Genomic DNA, 24,724 nt, shown 5'->3' on the forward strand with positions numbered 1-24,724 from the left:
TGGGGAAAGAATTCCCCGGGTCCACCTATTTCCTGTTTTTCTCCAGAGGAGACTTGTCCTAATGGTAGTCTTCCTTTAGGAGAAAACACAGCCTCAGACCTATTGGTACAAGAACCACAGATAAAATCCCCATTAGAGTGTAATAAAATCCAACCAGTTGAGTTTCCTATTGGGAACTCGTCTATTGAGGAAATTCCTCAGAATATAACTTTAAAAGATATATGGAGAGTGGTTAAAAGGTCTGAAGCTTTACTACAGGGTCCAGTACAAAAGCTTTGTGTTTTTTCAGATCAAGTAATGTCTAAATTGGAAAAAACGGATGAAAAAATTATTCAGTTGGAAGGAGCAGTTAAAAAATTAGAATCTCATATGGGTACTCTACAACAAACTAGTACCGCTGCAATCAAAGATAGTCTTTGGTTGCGTAGACAGGTTGAGATTATGGAAAATCATGAGAGATTCTAATCTGAGAATATTGAATTTCCCAAAATGCTCATTGCTCTCTCCTGAGATACTACTTAGAAAATATTTTAAAGTGGTTCTACAATTGGGCAATGCTGAAACTATTATGTTGAATAGAGGTTTCTATCTCCCAATGAGGGGATCAGTTAACCAAGAGGATGGTACATCCAATGAATCTAACCAGAGGAAAGATCCATTTGAAAATTTAACATTATTCATTGAAACAAGTTACGATGATATTTCAGATCGTGCCACCCTCTTGGTTACCTTTGCCTCAGAGATTTGTAAAAGTATGGTGTTGAAAAATTATTTCTTGAAAAAAGATTTCCTCTTTTGTGGGCAGAAACTGCAAATGTTTCCAGACATTTGTGGAGCTACCCAATTTAGGCGGAAACAACTTCTTCAATACAAATCTCGTGCATTATCATTGGGAGCAATCTTTTTCTTAAAATTTCCTGCTAAATGTATGATTACTTATTTGAATATGTCATATGCCTTTTTTGACCTGATCAGTTGGAAAGATTCCTGATAGATAGGGAAAGGGGTGTTCAAACTAAAATTTAAAATAGAGATATACAGGCTTTTCTTTTCTTTTCCTTGTTGGTTATATATGTTTAAGAATGACCTCTTTCTCTTCTTTGATGTGGACTCGTATTGCTTTAGAATACTCTCTTGCTCCTTTATCTACTAAGACTGTCTCCTAGTCCTGTAAGGCCCTCTGGTATCTTCCATACCACAGAGAACTGAAGCAGAAATGCCAATTACTGAAGCGTAAATGGAAAAAAAAAAATCTAAATCCCCTGCGATAGACAGTCTTGGAGGGACAGTATTAGGTTCTATAATACAGTATTAAAAAAAGCAAGGAAGAATTTCTATGATTATAAAATCATCAGATCCAATAACCAAAGCAATACATTGTTCAACATCTGGCACTCCTTAACCTCTAAAAACGACTCCTCTATACTACCCTCCTCTCCAGCAGCATTTGACCTAGCAAAATTTTTCAATAAAAAGGTTGCTATTATAAGGAGCTCTTTTCCATCAGCAGTCACTTACAATTCTCTGGTGCCCAGCGACACTAACCCTATCCCAGTAGACAGATCCTAGACTGTGTTTGAGCATGTATCCGAAGCCCAGGTTTCAAAATTGTGCCACAAATTAAGATCTTGCAAACGTGCATGGGACCCGTTTCCTTCTTACCTATATGAGAAAATTCCCACGGAGGCTATTTCATCTCTCACCAGACTTATAAACTTTGCCTTACTATCAGCCCTATTTTCTGTAGAAATGGGACACTTTGCCTTGACCCAATTACTGAAGAAAGCCGATCTAGACCCATCCTCACCATCTAGCTATCGTCCTATAGCGAATATTCCTCTCCTGACCAAAATGCTAGAGGATATCATATCTACTCAGCTCTCATCTTATTTAGAGAGATTCTCCATTCTCTTACCTTGCCAATATGGCTTCAGACCAAATTTCAGCACCGAATCCCTACTGGCCTCATTAACCTCAAAGGTTCAACAACTACACTCTTGTAATAAGTTTGCAATCCTATTACAATTTGATATATCTGTGGCCTTTGATGTTGTCCACCAAGATATTCTAATTTACCAACTTTCTGAAATAGGCATTGATTCCACAGTCTTAGACTGGTTCTCGAAATTCTTACGATCTCGTACATACACTGTTAATATGAATGGCACCATATCATCTCTTTGGAAGCTGTTATATGGAGTCCCGCAGGAATCACCTCTATCCCCTATTCTTTTCAATATTTATAATGTCTACTTTGAAACTTTTCGAGCTATCTCTCTTTGAAACATTATATACATATGCAGATAACATCCTTGTCTTTCTTGAGATAGATTCAAATCTTACTAACCTCACTGAGAATATAATAGCATGCATAACGAAACTTCAATCCTGGCCCTCACTGTACAAATGAAGCTGAATGAGTCCAAAACAAAATTATTTTGGCTTGGCCCAAAATTAGATCAGCCACCTACGCTCATTTCATTACCTTCTAGTCCCACACTGCAGATTGAATTCTCAAGCAAAGTTTTGGGCATCATTGACTCTACACTTTCATTTAATGACCATCTCAACTCTGGTAAAAAAATGTTTTTTTCGTCTCCACATGTTGAGAAAAGTGAAATCCTGCTTCCACCAACAGCATTTTTGCTGTCCTTGTACAATCAATCATTCTTTCCAGGCTGGACTATTATAACTCCATCTATCTAAGTCTAACCAAGAAAAGTCTTCAAAGACTTCAGCAGATCCAGAATACTGCGGCTAGGTTGATCTTCACAATTTGATCATGTTTCCCCGCTTCTGTCAAAACTTCACTGGCTTCCAGTAATTTGTAGGGTTCACTTTAAATGTGCCTGCCTAACTAACATTTAGAGAATGACACGGTGGCGGTTTACCCGCGGCCACCGCATTTTAGCCGCGGGTCACCCGCCGAAAACGGGGAAGAAAACTAGCAGTCGCTGCGGCGACGGGGACAAGGCCATTCACCGCCTGCGGGGCGGTGAATGGTCTTGTCCCCCGCAGTGAGGCATGAAGGATCGCGCGGTCCCCGCAGCTCACACCCGCCCGCCCAATCGATTCCAGTGTCCAGCCAGCTCTCTCCCCTCTCCTCACCCCAGTCCGCAGATCCTCCTCCTCGGCGACCCGCACGCTATCAGAGAGCCGCGCACACCCGCCGCTGCTCAGCCTCGATCTTCTGCTCTGACGCAACCGGAAACAGGAAGTTGCAGCAGAGCAGAAGATCGAACACTGAGCAGCCGCGCGTGTGCGGCTCCCTGGGAAAGCGCGCAGGTTGCCGAAAAAGAAAACCCACAAACCAAGGTGAGGAGAAGGGAGAGAGCCGGCCAAACACCAGGATCGACCGGGCAGGCAGGTAGTGGCCGCGGGGACCGTGCGATCGCTAGTGTTCCCGGCTCAAATTGGAAGGAGGGAGTGAAAGGAAAAAGGCTTATATGGATGCAGCGGGGACGGTGACGGGGCGGTGAATGGGATGGCAGTGGCGGTGACGGGGCGGTGAAAGGGATGGCGGTGACGGTGACGGGGCGGTGAAGGGATCGGCGGTGACGGGGCGGTGCAGAGGATGGTGGGCCGGTGACGGGGACAGATTTTTTCCCCGTGTCATTCTCTACTAACATTCAAGATCTTGCAAGGCATTCTTCCTCCTCTAAATCCACTATCTTGGAATTCTATAAAACCTGATACTACCAGATCCACCCAGAAACTTATACTATCTTTCCCCTTGTTAAAAGGCGTTATCTATGCTGGAAATTAGGGAAATCACTGAGCTTTGGAATAACCTTCTGCCCTGCTGCGGAATCTGGGCTCCTTCCAATTATTCCGAAAGCATCTTGAAAACTTGGCTTTTCTCAAAAATGTAAATCTCTCTACCCTCCTTATAATCACTAATACTTATTATGTTTTCCTTCCTTTATATTAAAGTTCCTGTACACCATGGGGGGGGCATGGTGTGGACGTGCATGAGGTCGGAAGCCTGATCACAGTGCTCCTCTCTTCCCTGCTTGTTAGAGCAAATTAAAGGATTTTTTTGGGGAAAAATTTCACCTCTCAAATGGTTTCCACTCATCAGACAAAGATCGACTTTGCTTTTGGAGGATCGGGGGGGGGGGGAGAAACGATTGAAACATGACCCCCCCCACACACACACAAACACACCATCAAAGGTTCCCTTGCCGTCTGAATCCTCTTCGGAGATTTTAGAGACAGTGATGGCTGAGTTGAATGGTATGAAAGCTCTGTTAGCAGATACCAATAACAAGGTAACAGCTGTGAAAGATGAGGTTACCAGTATCTCACAGCAACTTGCTGTATGTTTCTCTAGGATGGACTCTGGAGCAGAAGGTGGCAGACTTGGAAGGGAAAGTGAACAGTAGCAGTAAGGATCTTAAAAGGATACTGCAATTGAATAAGGAATTGGAGGATTTAAGTAACCATTCCAGAAGAAGTAATGTCCGTGTGCTTGGGTTACAAGAGGGAATGGAGGGGTCAGACCCGGTTAAATTTGTGGAAGGTTTTATTCCCAAACTGCTGGCTCTGAATTTTTCAGCTCCCTTTGAAGTGGAGCGGGCACATAGAATACTGGTGGCAATAAATACTAAATTCAAGGGTCCACGTCCTTTAATATTTAAAGTACTACGATTTAATTAAGTGGTGGAAATATTACATGCTGCTAAGGAGAGGAAAATGATAACTTGGCAGGAGAGTAAAATATCGCTAGTCCCGGACTTTGCGAAGTGCACGGCTGATCTTAGGAAATAGTTGTTGGCTCTCTGACCAGATTTAAAACAACTAGGAGCCAGATAAGGGTTTTTTTTACCCCGCAGTGATGTGGGTTACTTCAAACAACAAAACTTTTAATTTTGAAACTGCTGAATCTCTTAAGGAATTTGTTGAACAACATAAGCGTGCCATGGAGTAACTGCCGTTTTCTCAGGATTCTATAATGGCCAAGTGTAAATCTGAGTCGTTGGAAATTTAAAATATATTGATCAATTACTTCTTGATTTAGATGAAATGCTCTTCAACATATGATTGATCATTTTAAAAGAGAAATATAAGTTCAAATATTTAAACTGACCATATGAGGCTGCTGTTAAGAGAAGCTTCGGTGTTGCAGTGTATGAGAGTGTCTCCATGCTTTTCTGATGGAGTGGCAAGTAATAACTTTCAAGAGGCGCTAAGGTGGATTTTGTTTTCCAAAAAGAAATCATTGCTGCCCTCTGCTGGATTCATGCATCTTTAACTTGACAAGAAGTAATTATATCAGCTAGACCACGGGGCTGTGTTTGAGCACTGTATGAAAATAAAGGGAGAATGAAATCTTATATATGCTGCTTTGCTTCATTGTGTTACTTCTTTATGGAGGTCGCTATGGATGCCCTGCTGGTGTCACCTTCGGGAGGATCGTTGAACAGCTTGGTGGAACCTGTTAAGGAATTGAAAATACCGTGACTCTTCAGGAGAGGATGAGATCTGCAGAAAGGAGGAAGAAGCTACTCAGGGACAGCCTGCTCAGTGTTGATAATATATTTGGCTTGAATTGCAGTGGAGTTTACTATTCTGTTCCTGGGCAGTTCTGTGATATGTTAAATCCTTGTACTTTAAAGTGTCTGGGGAAGGGTCTGTTTCAATTTAGATTGGGAATTGTGTGGTTGGTAAAATTTGAGATTTAAACTATATAGCTGTGAGCTGTAGTGAGGGCCTGTGAAAATCTAGACTTAGAGTAGCTAGAGTTATCTGGCCTGCAATATTAATTTTTAGCTAAATGTGTTTTGGTTCAAATGATTGTCTGTGAGAGAAGTTTCCACTATGAATAACACTGCATTAAAATAGCAGGAGCTGTAGTTATGCAGTTATGAAGCTTTATGAGAGGGATTTTGTTTTGCGAGTTAATTTGAGAGGCAGGTACTATCGTTTGTTTTAATTAGTACTTCAATAATTTTTCTTGTCTCTTGCACACTTCATTAATTCTTGGTTATTTAATTGGATTATTATTTTGGACCTTAAAATATGTTTTGGAAATGTCTTTTAAAAAGTTTGGCACAACAAAAAAAAATGGGGAGACCCAATGATCCACAGTGAAAACAATCCTCCGATGAAAACAAAAAACTATGGATACAGATGTTCTGGAGATAATTTATTATATACTGACATATAAAAACATGAAAATTCAATGAAAAAAGTACAATGATAAAAAATACAGTGGTAAAAATCCAACCGGATCCTACACGGTCCGTGTTTCAGCAAACACGCCTTCCTCAGGGGTCCAATTGTTTGCAAACTCACATATAAAGAATTGGACTGAAAAGCTGAAGTAGCAAAACGCTATAGGTATAGCGTTTTTTTTTTTTTGCTACTTCAGCTTGTCTGCAGTGTTCTTTGCTCACATGTTTAAAGACAATTTTTGAAATTTTATAAAGCTTTATATTCTTCTGAGCTTTATTTCGATAAAGAAATGGAAGGTTTAGAATTTTTAAAATTAATTCAAGGACCAAAAGTTCCCAAGCATATGAAAAGAAATTTAGATGCACCTAAATCACTACAAGAGCTTCAGACAGTGTTAAAGTTCTTCAGAGCTGGATCCTCTCCGGGTTGTGATGGATTTACGGTGGAGTTTTTCAGATCATTTCAAAATACACTTTTGCCTCATCTTCTAAAATTATATCAGTTGCAACTGACTAGAGGTTGTATTTCAGGTACTATGGCTGAATCTTTAACTATTGTTTTGCCGAAGCCAAATAGAGATCCCATGTTGGTCTCAAATTACAGGCCTATTTCTTTAATCAATGTGGATGGAAAACTCCTGGCTAAGTTATTTGCTTTATCCCAGGACAAGCAGGCAGCATATTCTTAACGCATGGGTGACGTCACCGACGGAGCCCCGGTACGGACCTTTTTAACTAGAAAGTTCTAGTTGGCCGCACCACGCATGCGCGAGTGCCTTCCCGCCCGACGGAGGAGAGCGTGGTCCCCAGTTTCTTCGTTTCCGCGGAGCGAAGAAGACGCATGTGTTTTCAACGGCCGTTGAAAAACTAATTTTTGCCTTCCCGCTCGCGTATTTTTTCACTTTTTTTCCTTTATTCTTATCGGATTCCCTTTATTTTTGTTTTACAAAAAAACAAAACAAAAAACTCATCGAGTTTTCCTTGTTTTTTCAGGCCGGCCCCGGCGGGGCCTATTGCCACCATATAGGCCTCCGGGTTCGATTTTGCGAAGGCCGTGTTTCCATTCATGCCCCCTCAACCGGGCTTTAAGAAGTGCCAGCGGTGTGCACGCCTGATCTCCCTCACCGACCCACACAATTGGTGCTTCCAGTGCTTGGGTCCAGAGCATCGGGCTGACACCTGCATCCGCTGTGCTACGCTTAAAAAGCGTACTTTGAAGAATTGGCAGATCCAGCAAAATATTTTGTTTGGTACCGGATCTGCCATGGAACCGGCTGCGACGTCGGTGGCACCACAAAAGTCGGCACCGAAGACATCGACACCACCGGACCCTTCCTCGAGGTCGTTGGGCCCAGGTAAGCCGGCTAAGAAGCCTCCCACTTCCCTTGAGCGCCCTCCTGCCACGGATGCAACACCGGCCCTCCCGGCACCGCACCGGCCCCGCAAACGCTCCGCTCCGATCTCGGTGAGTGCCTCATCATCGGCCTCCTCATCGCCGGAGCGTAGAGCGGCACCTATGGTACCGAAGAAGAAAAAAGCGGTACCGGTGCCTCCCTTTGACGACCGCATCGCGGCCATACTCCAAACACAGTTACAGGAGCAGCTGCAACAACAGCTCCAACAACTGTTGCCGGCGTTGCTGGCACCGCACCTTCCGGTACGGGTCCGGTCCGAGCCTCACACTGTCCCATCGGTGTTGACCCCCTCGGTACCGATTAATACTTCCATGCCGGTGCTCTTGGCAGAAACACCTACAGTACATACCCGGGATGCTGCCGACCCTGTCCGGTCCCAGGAACGACATCAGTCTTCCTCACCTAGTACCGCCTCGGTGCGCTCAGGCAAATCTCTTTCAAAGACCCGCCATGCCGAGCCCTCCACACCGATGACCAAACGTACGCACCCCGACGTTAGGGACCCAGATTTGTGGGAAGACTCCCCTCACGGTACCGAGGAGGACGCTTTGTCAACCGACGAAGAACCCTCCATGACCGACACCGTCTCCAAACCAGAGCAATCCTCTTTCTCCAAATTCCTTAGGGAGATGTCAGCAGCTCTTTCCATTTCCTTAGAGTCCGACTCTAAAAAGTCTCAGGCTTTCCTCGATGCCCTAGCAACCTCCCAAAGAATTTCTGAAGTTGCCCGTCCACGACATCTTACGGGAAACTTTCTATAAAAACTGGGAAGCTCCCCTCACGGTTCCTGGAGCCCCTCGTAAATTGGATAGCTTGTACCGGGTTATTCCAATCCCAGGGTTTGATAAACCTCAATTGCCCCACGAGGTTTCAAAGTAGATTCCTGGTGGAATCTACTTTGAAAAAATCTCAGGGTTCCAGTGTATATGCCTCCACCCCTCCTGGCAGAGAGGGAAAAACCATGGATAAATTTGGTAAGCGCCTTTTCCAAAATGCCATGTTAGCCAATAGAGCCAACAACTACACCTTCCACTTCTCCTTCTACATGAAGCATCTGGTACAACAGCTCTCCTCCTTACAGAAATACCTTCCTGAACGTAAGGTCCCTCTTTTCCAGCAACATCTTTCCAGCCTCCTCCAACTCAGGAAATTCATGGTTCGCTCCATCTACGACTCATTTGAGCTGACCTCTCGCGCATCTGCCATGGCGGTGGCCATGCGACGTTTGGCATGGCTGAGAGTCTCTGACCTGGACATTAACCACCAGGACTGCCTGGCTAACGCACCTTGTCTGGGTGATGAACTCTTCGGAGAGTCCCTGGATTCAACAACCCAGAAACTCTCAGCACATGAGACCAGGTGGGACACTCTGATTAAACCTAAAAAGAAGACTCCACCTGCTCGCACCTACAGACAGCAGTCTTCCTACCAGCGCAGGTTCTCGGCCAGACCTCTCAACCCGCCTCAACAGCAGCCTCGCCGACCTCATCAACAGCATCAATCTCAGGCTCGCTCACAGTCTCACCAACCTGCTAAGCCTCTCCCTCCGTCAAAACCATCTCAGCCCTTTTGACTTTTTCCTCCAGGGCATAGCCAGTCTCCCATCATCATTGCTTCTTCCTCAGCCTATCGGAGGTCGCCTCCAAATCTTCCTCAGCCGTTGGGAGGTTATCACATCAGACCAATGGGTTCTCAACATCATTCGCCACGGCTACTCTCTCAACTTCCAGACAATCCTCCCGCAGAGTCTGCTTCTCACTCCTTCCAAACCCCCCTCCTCCTGAGGGAGGTCCAATCCCTCCTTCTTCTCAATGCCATCGAAGAGGTGCCTCCGGACCAAAGGGGTCAGTGATTCTACTCCAGCTACTTCCTGGTTCCCAAGAAGACAGGAGACTTCGTCCCATCCTCGATCTCAGGGACCTCAACAAGTGTCTGGTCAAGGAGAAGTTCAGAATGCTCTCCCTTGCCACACTTTACCCTCTTCTCTCTCAACACGACTGGCTATGTTCCCTGGACCTCAAAGAGGTCCACACTCACATCCCAATCAATCCGACTTCACGTCGCTACCTACGTTTTCAGATACAGCACCGTCACTATCAGTACAAAGTGCTACCTTTTGGCCTCGCTTCATCGCCCAGGGTATTCACCAAGTGCCTTATTGTGGTGGCGGCCTTCCTCAGGTCTCACAACCTCCAGGTGTTCCCCTACTTGGACGATTGGTTGGTGAAAGCACCTATGTCTCCACTTGTGCTACAAGCCACTCACCACACCATCTCTTTCCTCCATCTCCTGGGGTTCGAGATCAACTACCCCAAGTCGCATCTGCTTCCCACACAGCGACTTCAGTTCATTGGAGCAGTTCTCGACACCACACTAATGAGGGCGTTTCTCCCCTCCGACCGTCAACGGACCCTGCTCCACCTCTGTCGTCAGGTGCTCCTTCATCACTCCATTCCTGCCCGACAGATGATGGTCCTCATGGGCCACATGGCCTCGACTGTCCATGTGCTTCCTCTGGCGTGACTCCACCTCAGGACACCTCAATGGACTCTTGCCAACCAATGGTCACAGACCACGGATCTTCTTTCTCAACCCATCTCTGTGACATCGTCTCTTCAGCAATCTCTTCAATGGTGGTTGAACTCCTCAAATCTCTCCAGGGGTCTACTCTTTCATCTACCCCCTCACTCCATGATCATAACCACGGATGCCTCCCCCTATGCGTGGGGAGCTCACCTGGGAGATCTCCGCACCCAGGGACTCTGGACTCCTCAGGAGCGTCAACATCACATCAATTTCCTGGAACTCAGAGCCATGTTCTATGCTCTCAAGGCCTTCCAGCACCTTCTCTGCCCTCAGGTTCTTCTCCTGTGCACAGACAATCAAGTCGCCATGTACTACATAAACAAGCAAGGCGGCACCGGATCTCGCCTCCTTTGTCAGGAGGCTCTCAGCATCTGGACCTGGGCCACGGCCCGCAATCTCTTCCTCAAGGCTATCTATATCCAGGGCGAACCGAACTCCCTGGCCGACAATCTCAGCCGCATCCTTCAACCCCACGAGTGGACTCTGGACCCTTCAACACTCCACTCCATCTTTGCTCGCTGGGGCACTCCGCAAATGGACCTCTTTGCAGCGCCTCACAATCATCAGCTGCCCCAGTTCTGCTCCAGACTCTTCTCTCCTCATCGTCTGACCCCAGATGCATTCCTGCTCGACTGGACGGATCGGTTCCTCTATGCCTTTCCTCCACTGCCTCTGATGTTGCGGACGTTATCCAAACTCCGCAGGGACAGGTCCACCATGATTCTCATCGCTCCTCGGTGGCCTCGCCAACACTGGTTCTCCCTCCTGCTTCAGCTCAGCTCCAGGGAGCCCATTCCTCTTCCTGTGTTTCCTACTCTACTTACGCAGCACCGTCAATCTCTACTACATCCCAATCTGTCTTCGCTCCACCTGACAGCTTGGTTTCTCTCGGGCTGACCTCTCCAGAGAATCTGTCTCAGCCTGTCCGTCGCATTTTGGATGCCTCCAGGAAACCGGCCACCCTCCAATGTTACCATCAGAAGTGGACCAGGTTCTCCTCTTGGTGTCTACTGCATCATCACGATCCCACCTCATTAGCGGAGGAAACCGTACTGGACTATTTGCTCTCTCTGTCCGACGCTGGCCTCAAGTCTACCTCAATCAGAGTCCACCTCAGTGCCATCACTGCGTTTCATGAGCCTATCCTCGGAAAACCTCTTACGGCTCATCCGCTGGTTTCCCGGTTCATGAGAGGCCTCTTCAATGTCAAACCACCTCTGAAGCCTCCTCCTGTCGTCTGGGACCTGAATGTGGTTTTATCAGCCCTCATGAAACCCCCTTTTGAGCCTCTTGCCACAACTTCTCTCAAACTGCTGACATGGAAGGTGCTTTTCCTCATTGCCATCACCTCTGCCAGGAGGGTTAGTGAGATGCATGCACTGGTCGCCGATCCACCGTTCACTGTTTTTCACCATGACAAGGTGGTTCTGCGTACCCATCCTAAATTCCTTCCCAAGGTGGTCTCGGCGTTTCACCTCAACCAGTCCATTGTGTTGCCTGTCTTTTTCCCTAAACCCCATTCTCATCCTGGGGAACAGGCGTTGCACACGCTGGATTGTAAGCGTGCCCTTGCATACTTCCTTGACCGTACCAGGGCTCACCGCTCGTCCCCTCAGCTCTTTCTGACCTTCGATCCTAACCGTCTAGGTCGTCCTGTCTCTAAACGGACGCTTTCCAACTGGCTTGCTGCCTGTATTGCGTTCTGTTATGATCGGGCCGGTCTCTCACTGGAAGGTGCTGTCACGGCCCACAGGGTCAGAGCTATGGCTGCTTCTGTGGCTTTCCTCCGTTCCACGCCCATCGAAGAAATCTGCAAGGCTGCCACTTGGTCCTCAGTTCACACGTTCACTACTCACTACTCTCTGGATGCCTTCTCCAGACGGGATGGACACTTCGGCCAATCTGTGTTACAAAATTTATTTTCCTAATGGCCAACCATCCCTCCTCCCTCTCTGTTAGCTTGGAGGTCACCCATGCGTTAAGAATATGCTGCCTGCTCGTCCTGGGATAAAGCACAGTTACTTACCGTAACAGGTGTTATCCAGGGACAGCAGGCAGATATTCTTACGTCCCACCCTCCTCCCCGGGTTGGCTTCTTAGCTGGTTTATCTTAATTGGGGACCACGCTCTCCTCCGTCGGGCGGGAAGGCACTCGCGCATGCGCGGTGCGGCCAACTAGAACTTTCTAGTTAAAAAGGTCCGTACCGGGGCTCCGTCGGTGACGTCACCCATGCGTTAAGAATATCTGCCTGCTGTCCCTGGATAACACCTGTTACGGTAAGTAACTGTGCTTTAAGGTTAGCCAAGGCACTTCCATACATGATCGGTATGCACCATACTGGTTTCGTTGCTCAGAGGCACTCTTCAAATAATACTAAATTGTTTTTGATAAATTTAACATATGAAATGCCAATGAATGATCCGGCTTTCTCTGTCTCTTTGGATGCAGAGAAGGCCTTTGATTGAGTGGATTGGACTTTAATGTATCAAGCAATGGATTGGTTTGGTATAGGATCTGGATTTATACAAATTATTCAAATATTGTGTAATTCCCCATCTGCCAGATTATATATTAATAATACTTTTTCGGAACATTTTCTTTTGGAGAGGGGAGTTAGACAAGGATGTCCATTATCTCCTTTGCTGTTTGATTTTGTTCTGGAACCCTTGTTTTTGGCTATTCAACAGGCAGAGGAGATGTAGGGTATTCCTTATGCAGGTCGGGAATATAAGTTATCCCAGGACAAGCAGGCAGCCTATTCTCACATATGGGTGACGTCATCGACGGAGTCCGGATGCGGAAGCCTCGCAAGCAGACTTGCTTGTAGAAACTAGAAGTTTCGAGTCGACCGCACCGCGCATGCGCGAGTGCCTTCCTACCCAGAGTAGGGCGCGTCTCCTCAGTTCTCAGTTTTCTATGGAGCCCAAAAGTCCGTCTTTGACTCTCTGTGTTTAACTTTCTCACTTCGTGCCTTCTCTCACCGCAGTTTGTTATTTTTCTTCACAAATCGCTATACATACTTTATTTCTTTTATTTCTAGTTAAAAAAAATATATATATATTTCTTCCGTTCGGCTGCTGGGGCAGGCCGCTCGGCCGCAGCCCAGGGGCTACGACCTTGCAGCGGCTGTTCTTCTGTTCGGCTGCTGGGGCAGGCCACTCTGCCGCAGCCCAGGGGCTTTGACCTTGCAGCGGCTGTTTTTCCTTCTATGTCCCGGCCAGTGACAGGCTGCAAGAAGTGTAGCCAGTGTCAACATGTGATTTCTCTCATGTGCCTTGGGCCACAACATCATCCAAAGTCGTGCGAATGCTGTGCTACTCTTCAACCTCGAGCCCTTAAATGTCGTCTACTTTCAGTGGAGAAGCTCTTCCAGATGGATTTGACCACTTCTTCGACTCTGAAGCTGACCTTGGTCTCGCCTTCAACCGAGGGACCTCCTGCCCCCACTGCTTCAACCTCGAGCCTCATTAGACCTTCTTCGTTTGCAGCAGCTCTTTCCTCAATGACATCTGCTTTATCTCCTCCTGTTTCCTCAGGTCCGATAGCTCAGCAGACAGTTCCACCGGTGGTGCCTAAGACTTCTAAGTCGAAGCACATTTCTACTGCCTCGGTGGAACCTCCAGCCAAGGCAGGTGGTCCAGTTTCAGACACGGATCCATCTTTGCCGGCTTCTTTTCAGACCATGTTAGAGCAGCAATTTGTTCAGTTCCTCACCAATATGGGACCGAAGCTAGCTACTCTAATCCAGCCTGGGCATTCGGCAGACTCCCGTGAGGTCGAGCCTCTTCCTATGCCTCAGTCTGAATCTACACACTGTGCAGGGAGCAGAGTCTCTTGTCTGGTCTGGTATCTAAGCACCTGAAGCAAGGAGCAGATTCTTTGCAAATGCCTCGGTAGGAATCCTCACACTCCATACAAGGAGTAGAGTTTTTGGGAGTGCATCGAGGTTCCTCCAACAAGCCTTTGGAGCTTCGATCCACAGCCTCCAGTTCTATTCATTCTTTGGTGGCATCGGCTGCTTGCAAGCACCATTCTTACCGATGATCGAGACCTTCATCGAGGTATCCTTCCAGGCATAGTAATTCTAAGAAGCGTCCTTCTCCAACTAAGCCTCGATCTACATCTACTTCTACTAGATCCTCAACTCCTCGTTCAAGATTTCCAATTCCACACCTCAAAGACTCAGCGGGTTCGATTGCCTCGTCCAAGTCTCCCTATTCTTTTGATGCCTTTTTTCCAGCCGAAGCTTCATCTTTGAACCAGGCTGCCTCGATGACCTTGATTCCTTCTTGAGGCAAGGCATTACCGGATCAGCTATCTTTTTCATCTTTTCTTTGTCAGATGGCTGTGGACTTGGACCTTCAATTGGATACTGGTTCCAAATACTCTAAGGAGTATCTCGAAGTCGTGCATCTTCTTCAACCTCCAGCAGAGTCACTTAAGCTTCCTTTTCACAAGCTTTTGTCTCAAACTTTTACCAGATGCCTGGAGACTCCTTATGCAATTCCAGCTATTCCAGGCAAATTAGACTCCAGATATAAAACTCTCCATTGTAAAGGATTTGAGAATTCAGTTATCTCACCAATCACTTGTGGAGTCTTCCTTGAAAAGATACCATCCTTCCAAGGTTTATGCTACAGTTCCTCCTGGAAGAGAAGGGAAAACTATGGACAAATTTGGATGTCGCATCTATCAAAATGCCACAATGTCCTCTAAAGTTCTCAATTATAATTTACATTTTGTCACTTATTTTGAGTTCCTTATTGCTCTTTTGCCTAAATTTCTTACTTATTTAGACACTCAAAAGCACTTTGAATTTCAGGAAGTCATCACTTCTCTATCAGATTACATCTCCTTCAGTCGTCTTATGATGCCTTTGAGTTGTCTGCCCAGGTGGCTGCTTGTTCTGTAGCAATGGGTCGCCTTGCCTGGCTTTGTATCATTGACATGGATCCTAATCTTCAGGACCGCTTGGCTAATATTCCTTGTGCAGGCAATGACTTCTTCGATGAATCTATCGAGGCAGCCACCAAGAAATTGTCTGAACATGAAAAATCCTTTGCTTCTATTGTCAGACCTATGCCAAAGCCAGCTCCTACCAAGCCTACACGCCCTCCTCCTATTTACCAGAGGCGTTGTGTTCCGAGGACGGCTCCTTACACTTGCCCTCCTCCTAAGTAACAGCAGCCTCAGAAGCAACAAAAATCTCAACCTTCTGCTGCACCTAAGGCTACCCAGCCTTTTTGACTGTTTAAAACAGAGCATAACCTCCACCGTTCTGTCTCTTGACATCTCTTCCCCCTACAGGAGGTCGTCTCCATCATTTTTACCACCGATGAATGACAATTACATCCGACCTCTGGGTGCTGTCCATCATTAGGGAAGGATACTCTCTTCATTTCACTCAGGTTTCACTCAGAGCTTCCTTCAAGAGCGTATCCTTCCAGTCCATCCCAGACTGCCCTTCTTCTTCAGGAAGCTCAAGCTCTGCTTTATCTCCATGCCATCGAAACAGTTCCTTTGGAACAGCAGAACAGGGGGTTTTACTCCCATTACTTCCTTGTTCCGAAGAAGACGGGCGATCTGCGGCCCATTCTCGATATCAGGGCTGTTTGCGACCCACTTTCTTGACATATAACAGTCACTCCTTCTTTGAAGCAGTCTCTCCGTTGGTGGATGCTCTCTTCCAATTTCTCCAGAGGCTTGCTTTTTCAAACGCCCCCTCGTCAGAAGGTCCTCACGACAGATTCTTCGACCGACGCTTGGGGTGCTCATCTCAATGGTCTCCGTACACAAGGCCACTGGACCTGTATGGATTGTCAATGTCACATCAATCTGTTGGAACTCAGAGTGATTTTCAAGGCTCTCAATGCTTTTCAGCATCTTCATGACCAGTCCTCATTCAGACGGATAACCAAGTTGCCATGTATTATGTCAACAAACAGGGAGGGATGTGATCTGCCTCTCTTTGTCAAGAAGCTCTGAAGGTTTGGGACTGGGCAATCTGCCACAACACCTTCCTCAAAGCTGACTACATCTAAGGGGTAAAAAATTGCTTGGCGGACACCTTGAGTCATCTTCTACAACCTCACGAATGGACACTCCATTCCTCGCCTCTTCATCACATTTTTTTCACGGTGGGGAACGCCTCAGATAGATCTCTTTTCAGCTGCCCACAACTACAAACTGCCTCAGTTCTGCTCCAGGATATGCTTATCGCTTCGAGGCAGATGCTTCTTCTGGAATGGATGAATCTCTTCCTCTATGCATTCCCTCCATTTCCTCTCATTCTCAAGACCCTTGTCAAGTTGAAGAATGATCATGCCACCTTGATTCTGATTGCTCCTCGGTGGCCGAGACAACCTTGGTACTCCCTTCTACTTCAACTCAGCAGCAGGGAGCCATACCTTCTACCAGTTTTTCCTTCTCTGCTTACACAGAGTCAGGGATCTCTGCTTCATCCCAGTCTCTACACCTGACAGCTTGGTACCTCTCAACATGACTCCTCTTCAGTTTTCTCAACCTGTCAGAAACATTTTAGAGGCTTCTAGGAAACCTACCACTCGACAAAGCTATCACCAAAAATGGACTAGATTTTCTATGTGGTGTTTTTGTCATGATAAGGAGCTCAACATTCCTCCTTATCTTTTGTTTTGGATTACCTTTTGCACTTATCCACTTCTGGCCTCAAGTCTACATCGATCCGAGTCCATCTCAGTGCAATTGCGACTTTCCATCAGCCTATTGAAGGGAAACCCCTCTCTGCTCATCCGGTGGTTTCCAGATTCATGAAAGGACTTTTCAATATCAAACCTCCTCTCAAACCGCCCCCTCAATGTTCTTGGTCAATTGATGAAGCCTCCATTTGAACCAATGTCTACGGCTCATCTGAAGTATCTCACTTGGAAAGTGGTGTTTCTCATTGCCCTCACTTCTGCTCGAAGAGTCAGTGAGCTGCAAGGTTTAGTTGCTGATCCACCTTTCACTGTGTTCCATCATGACAAGGTGGTCCTCCATACTCATCCTAAATTCAGCCCTAAAGTGGTTTCAGAATTTCATCTCAACCAATCCATTGTTCTTCCAGTGTTCTTTCCAAAGCCTCATTCTCATCCTGGAGAATCTGTCTCTCCATGGCCCCTCTTCTGTCTCCCCCCCCCCTCCCCGAGCAAAGCTGTCTGTCCCCAGCACACCTCCCCCCAAAGCAGCCCCCTTTCCCTCTCCCTATCTCTCCATGGCCCCTTCTGTCTCCCCCCCAGCACACCCCTCCCCCCAAAGCAGCCCACTTTCCCTTTCCCCCTGGCTCCCGGTATTGATTCCCTTCTTACCCTCCCAACATCTAGGCATCTTCTGGCCTGCTCCTCTTCACCAAAGCAGCCTGCGATCGTGGTGGCCGGCTTTAGCGAACCTCGCAGGCTGCTCTCCAACTCGGTAGCACGTTCCCTCTGACGCGATCCCGTGCATAAGAGGGAGCGTGCTACTTTAGCTGGAGAGCGGCCTGCGAGGTTCTTTAAAGCCGGCCACGATCGCAGGCTGCTCTGAAGAGGAGGATCAGCGGCGGCAGTGGCGAGTGAGGGCGGGAGGTGACACGGTGACTCCTTCTTCTGCACGGAAGTGGAGAGTGGCTTGCGAGGTTCGCTACAGCGGCTGGCGAACCTCAGCAGGCCGCTTTGAAGAGGAGTGGGAGGGAGGAGTCGCTGGTGTCTTCTGCACAGTCACGCGCAGGCGCCGTGAGGACTGGCACACCTCACGGCGCCACCGCTCACGAATTTTCAAGAGTGCATGCGCCTCTAGCATTTTATTATTATTGATATTTTATATTACTTTCCACTGTTGGTTGCTATAATTACCCAGTCTCTTGCCTAGACTAAGTTAGTTCAAAACTTTTTTCCCATATTTGATATCTAATCTTTCCATTAACACATCAAAATAAGATACAGTCAAAAGATGGTAATATTGGTATTGTATAGCAGGTGATGTAAGAGACATTTTGCATAATAACAACTTGCATTGCACATCCTTTGTTTTCTCTCTTGTGTACCACAGATTCAGCATTTCAACACTCGGCTTAAGAATCTGTTCAGTGTTCTGAACTATAAGCGAATGAATTGCTCAGATTTGCTGGGCTCTTCTGTGTTTGGACTAGATGACATCTACAAACTATGGAAACAGTTTGTACTGAAAGTTAAGGAAAGAACAGATGAACAGTCTTGTTTTTACTTTGTGAAGGTAGGTCACATGAGTTAGTACTTGTCTAAAAGCACATTACAGAGATTTATAGATTTGTGAGCCTGATACTCAGCTGCTGCAGTTGTGTGATTTTATTTTATTTTTTAAATAATTGACTGCAGTGCAATAAAACTCCTGGATATTGTTTGGTATTTGGATAGTGGCTAGTGCTGAATATTCAAGTTTAAGTGGGTGAGTAGCAGTGACTAAAGGGATGCAGTATATGCAGGATGAGTAGTTAATTATAATGTCAAGTAATTTTTTTGTGTGTTTGTTTTTGGAATCCACTTAGGTTTAAGTGGGCTATAAGCTTTTAAAATAAATAAATGCTTGTTGCAGGTTTCCGAATCTTGCTACATCTTATCAGGTAGAACCGGTGTTTCAGCCATCGTGTGGTGTCTTTCTTCAGAGTATGCTTTGAGGTCTGCTGTTTGTCTTCATAGGTCCTCAAACCAGTTGTTTGGGGCTTGTTTGGCTAATGCTTCTGAAAGTCTCATTGGATTGCCATGGTTAGCAGCACTTCTGGAGAGCAGGTGATGGTATCTAGATAAATGCATTAGAATATCAGGCCCTTTGTATAAGTATGGTAAAATATGATTCTGATGGAATTTTGTGAAAACCAACTCTTTATATAATAAATACAATAGGAGGATCCACCCCATCCCCTAAGTGAATTCCACCATTGTTTTATTCATCCAAACTATAAAGTTGCCAGGACCAGTATGTCTCTACAGAAAAGAAGGTTGAGAAGATGCTGTGTAAATTCCCCTGCTTTTTCTCATTCTTGCTACAATGATCAATGTACTCCCCTCCTTTCCCTCAATGAATAAAAAGGACTTGTGAAGTCATTGTTAGTACTGATCACAAACTGACTGATATTAAGCCTGCCGTGGTCAATTTTTAAAAAATCTTGACCATTGCTGGCCAAATTAGCCCTGGATTTTTAATGTTGAGGCATGTGCAGGCACTAGCGCTGAATATCTGAATCTAGTTGCCCCACATCTAGTCACTGGAACTTATGCAGCAGGCCCTAGTTGAGTATTTTTTTTTAAAGTCCTACAATCCTCCTCCCCTTCTAGAATGTCCCCACCTTCTTTGAGACCAAATTCAATCTGCCATGGTCCAATGGGAGCAAGAGTGAAGCAACTATCTAAAGAAAATAGCTTCCGTGATCTCTCTCTGCAGCTTGCAGTACTATTATGTAGTACCTCAAGGCTGCTGCAAGAGGTCACAGTGGCCATTTTGTGAAGGCAGGCACTAGAGGCAGGAGCATGTAGCCTTGGCTCTTGCCCCAACGGACTACTATGGAGGAGTATTTGTTATAGAGAGGGCTTTGGATTGTGTCAAGAGAGTTGGGGGAGGAAGATTCCCACTTTTTTATGTGGGACCTGGTCGATATTCAGAATCAGGGACTGCATAGCTAATCAATCAAAGTTAGGACTGTTTTTAATTTGGTCATTTAGCTATGTGGTGCCAACACCCATACTGTCCCTCGCCTGCCCACTTTTAACATGGGTGGTCAGAGCTGACATTTAGTGGCACTACTTGGTTTAGTGCCACTGAATATCTGGGGTGGTCATATATATATGTTTGTCTTTTGTATGGTTAGCGCCCAAGAAAGGGATCTGGGTGTCATTGTAGACAATACGATGAAACCTTCTGCCCAATGTGTGGCTGAGACCAAAAAAGCAAACAAGATGCTAGGAATTATTAAAAAAGGGATGGTTAATAAGACTAAAGATATTATAATGCCTCTGTATCGCTCCATGGTGCGACCTCACCTGGAGTATTGCATTCAATTCTGGTCTCCTTATCTCGAGAAAGATATAGTGGCACTAGAAAAAGTTCAAAGAAGAGCGACCAAGATGATAAAGGGGATGGAAACTCCTCTCGTATGAGGAAAAACTAAAAAGGTTAGCGTTCTTCAGCTTGAAAAAGAGAAGGCTGAGGGAAATATGATTGAAGTCTACAAAATCCTGGGTGGAGTAGAATGGGTATAAGTGGATCGATTTTTCACTCTGTCAAAATTGACAAAGACTAGGGGACACTCGATGAAATTGCAGGGAAATACTTTTAAAACCAATAGGAGGAAATATTTTTTTTCACTCGGTGAATAGTTAAGCTCTGGAATACTTAGCCAGAGGTTGTGGTAAAAGTGGATAGCCTAGCTGGTTTTAAGAAAGATTTGGACAAATTCCTGGAGGAAAAGTCCATAGTCTGTTATTGAGAGAGACATGGGGGAAGCCTCTGCTTGCCCTGGATCGGTAGCACGGAATGTTGCTACTCTCTGGTTTTTGGCCAGGTACTAGTGACCTGAATTGGCCACCGTGAGAATGGGCTACTGGGCTTGATGGATCATTGGTTTGACCCAGTAAGACTATTCTTATGTTCTTTAGGAAGTGAGACTAAACCAAAAACTAGACAAAAAAATAATATTGCCACTGAAAAATAGCTGGAAAGCAATAAGCACAAATGCTTGCAGTCTGGGCAACAAAAGTCATGATCTACAACAGGGATGCCCAATACGTCGATCGCGATCGACCGGTAGCTCAGGAAGGTAACGTGAGTCGATTGCTAGACTCGTGTTGACGTCCTGATGTACCGGGCCGATCAGCCTTCCTCTGTGTTCAAACTAGGGCCTTTTAGTGGGCGGTCCGCCCAGCTGTCATCTGCTGCTGCTGCTGAACATTAAAAAAAAACCCGACTTGGAGATTTCAACCTGTAGCGAATTATGCTCCGGGCTCTAAGGTGTGCGTGCCGGCTTCTCTTCCCTCCGAAACCGGAAGTTATGTCCGCGGGGGGGAGCCGGCACGCACGCACGCACGCACATGTTCAGAGCCCTGAAGCAAGCGTTCGCTACGGGGTAAGGCGGGAGACAGTTTAGTGAAGCATTTCCTCCTCTTGCTGCCAGGTCCTGCCTACTTTCTGTTTCCGCGAAGGCAGGACCCGGTAGCATTTCCCCCAATAGGTCGATTGCGATGCTGGCCGGCCGAAGCAGGGAGAGCTTGGGGCGTCGTCGGCTTTCGGGCCTATTATTGGTGGTGGTTTGGGTCCTGGTCTCCAATGGCAGTGGCAGTGGCTTGGGGGAGGGCAGGGAGAAAGAAAGAAAAAGGGCAGGCAGGGACACAGAAGGAAATAAGAGAAACAGAAAAAAAAGAAAGGGAGGCAGAGAGAAAGAAAGGGCAGGGAGAGAGGAAGGAAAAGTTGGGGGAGGGAATGAGGTCTGGAGGAGAGGAAGCATACAGGCTAAAAGAAGGGAAGAAAGATTGGATGCACAGTCAGAAGAAGAAAGTGCAACCAGAGACTCATGAAATCACCAGACAAGGTAGGAAAAATGATTTTATTTTAAATTTAGTGATCAAAATGTGTCTGAATTTATATCTGCTGTCTATATTTTATACTTAGGTCTCCTTTTACTAAACTGCAAGAGGTTTTTAACGCAGGGAGCTTATGAGCGTCTAGAGCAACGCTGGGTATTCAGCGCAGCTCCCTGCATTAAAAACTGCTATCGTGGTTTAGTAAAAAGGGAGGGGGGGTATATTTGTCTATTTTTGTATGGTTGTTACTGAGGTGATAGTGCATAGAGTCATCTGCTTTGACCTCTTTGAAAAACCCTGGAATAGGAATGATAATTAACATTTTCTATGCGTACAGCGTGCTTTGTGTTTTTTTTTAAATTTTATTGTTGGTAGATCATTTTGACTTGGTCATTTTAAAAGTAGCTCACAAGCCCAAAAAGTGTGGGCACCCCTGATCTACAAGCTCTAATGTGAGGCAGACTTGGATATTGTAGCAATCACAGACATGGTTCAGTGATTCCCATGGATGGGACGCAAACATACCAGGCTATATAATGTTTTTAGAAAGGGCAGAGATGTTCAAAAAGGTGGAGTAGAAGCTCTCTCTGTAAAGACCAATATCCAAGCAATTGAAATTCAGGCAATATGGATAGTTTGAAAAGAGAAGATGGAATTTATATCTATGTGGATGTTGTCTACAGACCTCCAACTCAATCACAGCAATTAGATAATTATCTTGGTGTTTCCATAAGCTGGAAAAGAAGAGAGAGGTGTTGTTGTTGGGTGATTCAACGTGCCAGATGTGGATTAGAAAGTTCCATCTGTGGAATCAGAAGGAAGTAGGGCTCCTTCAAGGGGCTCTGCTCAGACAAATGGTGACGGAACCAACGAGGGAAAAAGAGATACTGGATCTGGTGCACAGAAATGGGGAAAATGTCTCTAATGTCCGAATGGGTGCCCACCTGGGTGGTAGTGATCTTCAAATGGTTTGGCTTGATATATCAGCTAAGTGGAAGGCAGCCACACTAAATTCAGTCCTGGATTTTAAACATGTGGACTTAATAACATGGAAGAGTATCTGAAGAAAGAGCTAAAAGGATGGGGGGACATAAGAGAAGTGGAAAAACAGTGGTCCAAGCTGAAAGGAGCAGTAAAATGGCTACTGACCCTTATGTGAATAAAATAAAGTAAAACAAGAGAAAAAGGAAACCGATATGGAAAATATAAGCAAAAGAGTTGACGTTCGTGGATGAAAATGAAAGAAGCCAAGAGATACGTCTGGCAAAAGCGCAGGCCAAAGGCTAGAAATATAGACCAAAATGCAAATGGCTAGAAATATAAAAAAGGGAGGCAAATTTTTTTCAGGTATATTAGTGAAAGAAGGAAGACAAAAAATGGAATTGCGAGACTGAAGGAAGCTATTAACTGCTAAGTGGAGAGTTGTGAGGAAAAAGCAAACATGCTAAATAAATACTTCTGTGTTTACAGAAGAAAATCCTGGAGATGGATTGCGATTGGCTGACAAAATCATGTGTGAGAATGGCATGGATACCGCACTGTTCAATACATTCTTCGAATCTACACTGTTCAAATACGCATTTTGTGAGTTTGTGCACTTTAAAAATACATTTGAAGACTCATAAGACTCCTGAGGCAGGCCATTTGGGCCGAAACATGCGCATGTCGAGTCGCAGAGTCATTTTATGAATTTTGGATGAATAAAGGCATTTGGATTTATCAGATGAGTTGAAAGACACTTTTTTGTGCACCATTCTGATTGGGACAATTCCACTTTTGTTCTGTACTTTTGTGGCTGTGGTTTTGTTTTCCCTGTTTTATCCTTGGTTGCTTTATCTTCATTTATAATTTTATATAACCAAGAAACACATCCTTTTGCTACTGGTTCTCCTAACCTTTTTTCAAATTCAGATTTCTTTAGAATTCCATTGTTCTTCGCCTTATATGTTAATACTGTATATAATTTTTTATCTGAAAATAAGAGAAAAGATCTCTCATTTCTAATTGAAAATGATCCTGAATATCTATAAAGGCTTTTACCTCACCTTCTTCAACTAGTTGACCAAAACATGCTAACCCTTTTACCACCCACTTCTTAAAAATTCCCCCCTCCCTACCTGGTGTAAAGTCTTGTGCATATAATATAGGAGAGAAGAAAATGCCTTTTTCTCTGCCTAAAAGCTTTTTCCTAACACTTTTCCATATTTTCATGGAACATTTACTGAAAGGATTATTTATACAGTGTAACCTTGGTTTACGAGCATAATTCGTTCCAGACCTCCGGTCTCCTAAAGCAGCAGCACTGCTAATGGCAGCACTGCTAGTGGCCTGCCTTGCCTGGGCCTTCCCTCTGCCATGTCACTGACACCACTGATGTGGCAGAGGAAACCCCTGGCGGGGCAAGCAGCAAACAGCCTGCTCAGAGCACTGCCTCTACTGGCCATCCAGCACTGCTGCTGCTTTAGGAGGCCTGGCGGTTTGTCAGATCTCACGGGTTGGAGGTCGGATGGGAAGTGTGGCATAGGGGGATGGGAGGGATGGAAAGCTATTGCTCAGGGAGATGGGAGGAAGGGATGGAAAGCTGCTGCACATGGGGGGAGAAAAGGAGATGAAGAATTGTTGGGCATGGGGTGTTATCCCAGGACAAGCAGGCAGCATATTCTCACATGTGGATGATGCCATCCATTGAGCCCGGATGCTGTCACACCCGTGCTCTATGTGGACACCCTGAGCAACCGTATAGTGGCATGTTGTTCGCTCCTGGCGTGGTACCTTTAGAATTAGGGTATCCTTTCAAGTTGGCTGTCACTAGGTAAATGCCTAACCAAGCTTACTTCCAAGGACTTTAAAGAAAAACACGGTTGTTAGAATGGCCTTGATGCAAAATATAAGCTTTATTTGGCCACCGGCCGCAGGGTCATCGTGCAACCCAGGTTTCCCTGGTAGCATGAAAACAATACAAACAAAAATAAAAGTTTTCACTTCATTCACCGAGTCTCCATA

At 45.7% G+C, this 24,724-nt stretch overlaps 1 protein-coding gene across 1 annotated transcript in view; it reads left to right on the forward strand.

Annotated features, from left to right (window-relative positions):
- Positions 1–24,724, forward strand: part of TERT (telomerase reverse transcriptase) — a 183,359-nt gene that overhangs the window by 71,035 nt on the left and 87,600 nt on the right. Inside the window, exon 5 of the mRNA XM_033929798.1 lies at positions 18,222–18,404. Within this exon, the coding sequence (XP_033785689.1) occupies positions 18,222–18,404 (183 nt within the window). The remainder of the gene's footprint in view (positions 1–18,221; positions 18,405–24,724) is intronic.

Source organism: Geotrypetes seraphini, chromosome 2 (genome assembly GCF_902459505.1).
Source record: "Geotrypetes seraphini chromosome 2, aGeoSer1.1, whole genome shotgun sequence".
Taxonomy (NCBI): Eukaryota; Metazoa; Chordata; class Amphibia; order Gymnophiona; family Dermophiidae; genus Geotrypetes; species Geotrypetes seraphini.